We start from the raw sequence: 8069 nt of genomic DNA on the forward strand, positions 1-8069 counted from the left end.
CTTCTAGTCCTTCCCTAACATGAGACCAGAGCAGTCTGATCCTTATGAACTTGGAAGATAGATGCTCTGTTATTATAACTATTAAATTAGTACTTTTTCTACAAGACAAAGATTCTAAAGAGAAACAAACCCATGTGAACAGAACAGTCTCTCCTTGGACCACTAATACTATAAACATAATGTATTTTAATTTTAAAAAGCTGAATTTATTAAGTTTCTCTTTCTTACACTGTTATCTTCTAATAAAACACAAAGTGCTTACTTAGACAATGAATTCAACTGCTCTTGAAGGAGATTCTTTATTTCTTCATTTTCTGGATAATCACTGTACAGAAAAGATTTTGAATGAGTTCATTATCTCTTCACTCACAACCACGTATTTCTTCACCAGAAAAATATTATGTTGATTAGAAATAAACTCTTTGTAGTGCTTGGTTAAACACCTGGTTATGGACCAAAACAGCAAAATCCACTCAGGACCCCACCAATCATCGTTAATGTCTGCTTTTATCTTACTGAGTCAAAACAAAGAAATGAGTGAAGAAAGTGCCTGGCTTTCAAGTAACTAGAAAATTTACTAGGGGGCTCTAAAAACTGTCAGGTTTAGATTTCTTCTAATAAAGAACTTGGCAGTGACTAAAGGAATTTGCTCATCCTGCTATGCAGAACGGACATTTGTTTCTCTAAGTAGATGCTGCAGTTCTTAGACAACAGATATCTTCTGGCATTTTTTAAAAATCTCCCATCCCAGGTCCACCTATGTGCTCCACATGGCCTAAGTTCAGTAACACTTGTGGTTTTAATTAATAACCACGAATAACAGTTTATGTGAATATTTTTTGCAATGAGGCAGACACTGAGATCTATACACATAATATCCCTCTGAAGCAGGCCCATTGATGCTGCTTTTAAAAAGAACTAGGCCTGGCCTCCAAATGCCCTTGGCCTCAATTGGCCCTCCTCACACCCTTCATTCTCCCCATCACCACATGACCCTGTCCAGACCTAGGACGACCACACAGCTGCCTGAGAGCAACGCAAGCACTCATAGCTACTCACTGCCCCACACTGCCACAAAGGCTCCAGAGGTGGAATCAAGAGGCAGACTGGTGATTCTTTTAGTGACTCTGCCTTTTCTTGGCTTGGTTATAAGGCTCCATTTCTTTTAAGCCCTGGAGTAGAGGCTACAGCTAATTTTCATGGGTGTCCTTCAATCCCAAGTAAATTATGAAAGGAAGACAAAAATGGAAAAACTTACACATGAGAAATATCCAAAGAATATCGTCCATTCCAAGGCTGGTGCAGTAAAAAGGCTTTCAAGGCCAGAGAGGCCCTTGGAACAAGGAGATATGGGCACCACACAGGCTCTAGACATAAAAAAAAAAAAACAACTTTTTTTTAATAAAATAAAGTTTTATAACTACAATGAAGCTTCAGCTATAGACTGTTTACAGAGAAGTCAGCAGAGAACAATATATAAGTCCGATGCAATTCAGAGAGTGTATTCAATGTTGTCACTACTTCAGAAACAAAGGCTAAGAGTGGAGAGATTCACTGAATTCAAATCTGATTAATAAATTCTTCTTCTCCCTTTTTAAATTTAAGCATCCTATATGGTACAAAACTCTGGTTTACTTGAAAAAAGATTCAATGCAATGACTCAACAGATATCAATAAAGTCCATTATTTTAAAATATTAAAAATAATTCTATTTACCTGTATCTCTCACACCATGCAATGTCTTTGCTTTTCTGAGACTATTAAACTAACATGACCCATCAATCTTGAGCTTGACACCAAAAGGATCAGGCCATTTCTGATCATCGGCATTCCCAGGTCTCACTTATGAAGGTAGCCTTGAACTAAGGGGCTGTCTTCCTAGACTCTGGGTCCTAGCATCCCCCATGTCCAGCAGCTGGCTTACTTAGAACACTAACAAACAAGATTTGCCTATTTTTCATGTTTCAGTGCAAAGTAACGGAAGACCTAAAGGCTCCAACACCCAGCAGCTATTCTCTGACTACCCTACACTCCATCAGACCCCCAACCCTAGATCTGGTTCTGTGGGGGGTCCACTGACTTTTATAAACTCAGGTTGCTACACCTCCAGCAACCTGCAGAGCCTTTCTCCCATGGTTCCCTTGAATAGATACAATTATGTAAAATTATGAATTTATAATGGTGTTGCCTTACCTAAGTTACCTATGTAGACTTCAAACTGCTAATACGAGAGCCACTAGTCATAAATGGGTGGCTACTAAGCACTTGAAATATGGTTAGTACAATGAAAAAAATTAATGTTTATCTTATTTAATTTCAATAAAAAAAAGCTGGTATTTGATTCAGTCACTGGATTACTTTTAAGTATGTTTGGAATAACTTGGATACATGACTACTTTTACAACTGAAAATTTTATAAAATCTAAATACAGCTCAAGAATTTCTGCTGAAAATGTGACCTGAATTGAGAAGACAATTCAATTTATTTTACAGTAAGTGTAAAATATCCACTGGCTTTTGAAGACTGAAAAATGCAAAATATCTCATTAGTAATTTTTAATACTGATTATATGTTGAAGTAATAGAATTGTGGATATATTGGCTTAAATAAAATTTTTTGAAAATCAATTTCATGTTTCTCTTCACTTTTTTAAATGCGGGTACTACAAAATTTACACTTACATATGTGGCTTACATATTTCTATTGGACAGCTCTGCTTTAGAAAACTCCATTCTCTGTAAACAAAAATTAAATCATAGATAAAATTTTTTTTGTGGACTTTTCAATTTAAAAGTCAGGAGGTGTCAGAAATGTTTCTAATACTACTTTTTTCTATACCCCCAAATTTTAATATTGATTCAATAATATATATTCCTTACAATGCAGTCCATATTCCACAGTTCTCTGTTACTCCCCAAACATCCTGGAAGCTGTATTCTTCTCAAGAATCTAGGGTCTAGTCAAGACTCCTGTATTGCACTGTCATGTCTCTTTAGTCTCCTCTCATCTAGAACAGTCCTCCCACTTTTTTGTTTTTGGTCTTACACAACATTTCCATTTTTGAAGAGTCCTGGTCAGCTGTTGTGGAAAATGTCCTACATTCTGATTTGTCTGTTTTCTGAGAATCAGATTCATGTTAAACAAACACTTTTGGCAGAAACCATACACGGGATGCTGTGCATTGCACCACATCAGAAGGAGCATGTTATTTGGTCTGGTTATGAGAAACACTAAATTTGATCATCTAGTTAAGGGGGAACCCACAAGAGCTCTTTCTCGTCAGGGTACTTTTTCCTCTTTATAATTAGTATGTAACACGTGGGGGAGAGACTGTCAGACTGAATTTCCTATTCTTAAACATCCTTTTACCCAGTGACTTGACATCCGCTAATGATCCCTGCTTAAATCAATTGTTCCTTTAGGGGTTACAAATTGGTGATTTTCTAATTCTATTATTCTTCGGTACACTCAAACTTCTTGCCCATTCCCCCTTTTCTCTCTCTCTTTGAATACAGGTTGAGCATCCCTTATCCAAAATGCTTGGGACCAGAAGTGGCTTGAATTTCAAAAAAATCTTTTTTGGTTTTGCAGTATTTCCATCACACTTACCAGTTGAACATCCCAAATCTGAAAATCCAAAATCCAAAATGCTCCAATGACCATTCCCTTTGAGTGTCATGTCAGTGCTGAAAAAGTTTCGGATTTGGGATGCTCAACCTGCATTACTATGGAATGAAATTTTTTGGTATTAACACGTATGTCAGTACCACCATTATTCTTTGTGATGCTCAAACAGCCCTTGACGTGGCAGAAACTCCTCAAAACCGGTGTCTGTCTCTTTATGCCAAATCCTCCTTGGTTTTCAAATTCTTTCCTTGAGTTCTGGCACCATTGAGTTGTAGGCCCTTTCAGTGGGCAGTCAGAAAATATATATTTCTAAAAAGTCATGAATTCTTACCAATTCAAATCCACTCCTGGAGTACTCTTCCTCATTACCCCCTCTCCACATCTGTTATCTCTCTTTTCTCTCAGCAGTGACTCTGGTTCCCCCAAACTGCAATTAAGTTATTAATTTGTTCCAGCCTATAACACGCACAAAACAGTTTCAGAATTACTAGTGCCACCCTCAACTACTCAGGGTCAGCTCAAAATTCCTTTGCAACTCTTTGTCCAACCCCTAAAGGTATACAGAGAGTGAGGGCTACATGTTTCAGTTATTTGAACTATTTTGGTGTTGGTGTGGTTATGCTACCAATTTGTTATACAGTTAGATTCAACTGTTTCTTGCATTCAATTTTAGGGTTTGCTTTTTCTTTCATCCATGTTTTCACTGTATTTTTAAAATATGTAATACTTATAAATGTTTCAAAAGATAAAACTATGTAATAAAGATATATTCAGAGATATTTCACGTCTATCCCCATACTCTCCATCTTCCTATCTATTGGTAACTATTTTCATTGGTATACAGATTATTCTTTGAGTTTCTTTTTGAAAATAAGCAAACTTTTACACTTGCATTTTTCACTTAAACATATCCTAGATATCACTCTGTATCAGTTCATAGAGATATTCTTCATTCTGTTTTATGGCTGCATAGATTATTCCATTGTGCAGGTGTTCCCAAATTTACTCAACCAGTCTCCTATTGATAAGAAGTTAGGCTGTTTCCAAAATGTTGCTCTGAATAACTTTGCATACATTTTGGCCACAGGTATGGATGAACATCTTAAAGTAAATTCTTAGCAGTGGGACTGCTTGGTAAGAAGGTAAATGCACACATAGCTCTGTTAGATATTGCCAAATTCCCTCATATAGGGATTGCACCATGGGTAACAGATGAGAGTGCTTGCTTCCTCACAGCCTTGCCAACAGAGTATGTTTGTAAGCTTTTGAATTATTGTTAATTTGATAGGTAAGTTTTAATTTGTATTTTTTTATTATGAATAAAGTTGAGCATTTTTCATATGTTTAAGGGCCATTTGATTCTTTTTTCCCCTATAGACAGTCTGTTAATGACTTTCTCCCAGGTTATTATTTGTATTTGCTTATAGTTTCTTTTGCTATGAAAAGTTTTTGTTTTTTTTAAATTAATTAATTTATTTCCATTTAGTCATCTTTTCTTTTGCACCCAGGTCATAAAAGAAGAAATGCATCTGGTAAGAATGAGGCTCATCTACCTACCTAAAGAACCATGAACACTTAGCACTGGAAAGGATGAAAGTGGCTAACTTCTGCACCTCTCTTTCTACTTATTCCTAATAGATGACAATCCACATAATTCTCAAATTTTCAAGTCAGCCCCTTTCACTTTTAAACAGTAGCAGCTGCTGGCAAAAGTCACAATGTTTGGAAATGGTAAGTGTCAGGGAGGAAAATTAACTATTAAACTTGAATGATTCAAGGAAAGTTTCCACGGTACATGGCAGTTTCTTAATCAATGGACAAATGAAAAGACACAAGAGAATCCTCTCAGAAAGCTGCATCCAGAATGTTTACTTAATGTTAGCAAGACAACATTTACCAAGTCCATTTCAGTAAACTGAGAAAAATGTCTTATTTTTAAAAACAAATGTCTTATTACCCCAAAAGCAAAGTATTATTGATAGCATCCCATGAGCATGAACAAACTGAAAGCAATCCCTACTACCTCCTGACCTCAAATGAATTTAAATCTTTCTTCTGGAGAGCAAATATGACCCATGAAGAAGTAACAGGCAATCACCTGCTAGCTGAGAAACCCACCTGCCAGAGCTCATTCACTTCTGGAAATTACACAACTTGAATAAAAGGGCAGTTAGCATCATTGCTACTTCTCCCAGACACATTCTGCTCAGTGTGGGCTGTAGTGGTGAAAGGTTAATCATAAACATGCCCAGTTGTTAGCTGCCTATCTGACAATAATGCAGAAAAACAGGAACCGGAGAGTCCAGAAGAAAAGTCATAGAAAAATTACTCCTCCACTACTTGGAAGTGGCAAATGTCAAGGTGAGCAGAAAATTTGGGAAGGAGAGGATCCTGCTTTGGTGATTTTGTTCAGTGTGATTTTGTTCAGTGTGAGGGGGAAGAAGGGAGACAAAGAACACTTACTGGCATTTGGGGCTTGGACAATTCTTCACTGTGCCAGACAGTTCCCCACATCGCATGCTGTTTAGCATACATATCCGGACCTCCCCACACCCGTAAGTCACTGGGATACATTTCCAAATGTTCCATTTGAAAACTACTGGAAATGACTGTGGAAAGCTGACGCAGACAAGAAAGAAACTTCTTTGTGTATAAACCTGATTTTAGAAAGCTTTCTACACATGCTCACGTAGGAAAAATGTGCTCAGCAGCGGCCCTTGAAGTTGGGAGGAAGTTAGGCTGAACAGTCTCTGATACCACATCAATACTATTTAAAGTATGTGGAAACTGCATCATACTAGAATGTTATTAAACAAGTCTCATACTATTCGATCCGTTTAGATGTTGCTAAAAAGACTATTACAATTTATTCTTATGTCATTTTATGTCCCTGATAAATGAGGCAGCAGACAAGAAAGTTTCTCCAAGTAAAAAACAGATGTTCCAATCGTCTAAATTTGTCTAATAGCACCCCACCTTTATTAGGGGAGGGGGAGGAAGAAGAGGCTTATCTAAGCTCTTCTAAAAAACAGATTTGAATCAATATTTTATGTTCTCTAATTGTTATCAAGGAGAATTAAAGAAAATATATTTAAAATAATGATGTATCCATGCATATGACCTAAAATGACTTTATTTTTATTCCATATCAATAAGCCGAAAATATACCTCTAATTCTCCAGAACAAAAATATATTATATCAAAATTTTCTTTCCAAAACCAAATTAGCCATGTATCTAGAGGTAAACACAAAGATGTCTTTTTCCTAATTCCACATTTCCACTACTATCAGTTTTTATTCTTTAACATTTACTGAGTGCTACTCTGAGTTTAAAGTTCGATTTATGGCATGTATGCACAATTTTATTGACCTTTCCTCACCACTATTTTAAATTTTTCCCTTTTCTGGTTGAGGCTACACCACTTGAGATTGGATAGGAGTATTAAAGAGAATTCAATCTAAAATCTGGCTGCAGGCCAGATGTTCAAGTACAGTATTAAACGTGGATTAATATGATGGACTCCATTTCTACAGTTGGTTTAATTTAAGAAATAGCTACCTTGCCTTTGGAGCTTTTTAGATTCAAATTTTAAATTAAAAGTGAAAGAAAAGCTTTTCAAACATTTAGATTATATTTCCACATTTCTTTACCTAGAACTAGTGACTAAATTAAAAAAAAAAAATCACACCTGAATTTCCCTCAATTTCCTTAATAACTTTAGATTTAAAATGAGTATCAATGCTTGCCCTTCCCTGGGAGGAGGTCCTGATACCTCTGCAGAGCTGGCAAGTGTCTCAAGGACAGGTATGGAAATGCTAAGATCAACTTCTGGCTTCACCTGATGGTAGTCATAGTTCCAAAGTAATAAGCATTGGTACACAAATATAGTGGGCAGGGGTAGGGCAGTGACAAAAACCAAAGCATTACCTGATGTAAGTTAAAGGCAGCCCAACCAACACTAGCAGCAATGTGGTAGTGCCTTGAGCGTAAACATACAGTGAACAGGCAGGTTTTAAAAACCTTACTGTCTCCAAACGTGCCAAATACTGACTCTACAAAGGTATAGACAATTCCCAGAGCTGACTCAGTAAATGACTAAATGAGTCTCTTAGGAAATTTTCTACAGATCAGTCAGCCTTGAAGTGTGCACCAAAGCTGTGCTGGGAGAATACTGAATGCAAGGAGTTCCCTGCTCTGCTCCAATTAGGATCATAATAACTGTCTCCCTCCAAAAGTACCTTCTAAGGATGAACACTGCATGTCATCAGACAAAAGCTGCCTTTTAAACTGATGGATGGATACATGCACAATCCTCCATTCTCTTTTTTTAAAGTCACATATGGGTTGTTTTACTAAAATATTTTTCTTTTTTTTTGTCTTTTGTCTTTTTCCGTGTCCGGCAACGGATCGCAACCCTCAGTGTTGCCCCCGTACCGGAC

At 36.8% G+C, this 8069-nt stretch overlaps 1 protein-coding gene across 1 annotated transcript in view; it reads right to left on the minus strand.

The window, feature by feature from the left end:
- The window catches only part of WDR11 (WD repeat domain 11), a 63260-nt gene that overhangs the window by 9294 nt on the left and 45897 nt on the right, over window positions 1-8069 (minus strand). The window contains exons 20-21 of the mRNA XM_008590060.1: window positions 1259-1367; window positions 263-325 (exon numbers count right to left, since the gene is read on the minus strand). Of these exons, the coding sequence (XP_008588282.1) occupies window positions 263-325; window positions 1259-1367 (172 nt within the window). The remainder of the gene's footprint in view (window positions 1-262; window positions 326-1258; window positions 1368-8069) is intronic.

This window comes from Galeopterus variegatus, unplaced genomic scaffold (assembly GCF_000696425.1).
Source record: "Galeopterus variegatus unplaced genomic scaffold, G_variegatus-3.0.2 Scaffold5828, whole genome shotgun sequence".
Classification (NCBI taxonomy): domain Eukaryota; kingdom Metazoa; phylum Chordata; class Mammalia; order Dermoptera; family Cynocephalidae; genus Galeopterus; species Galeopterus variegatus.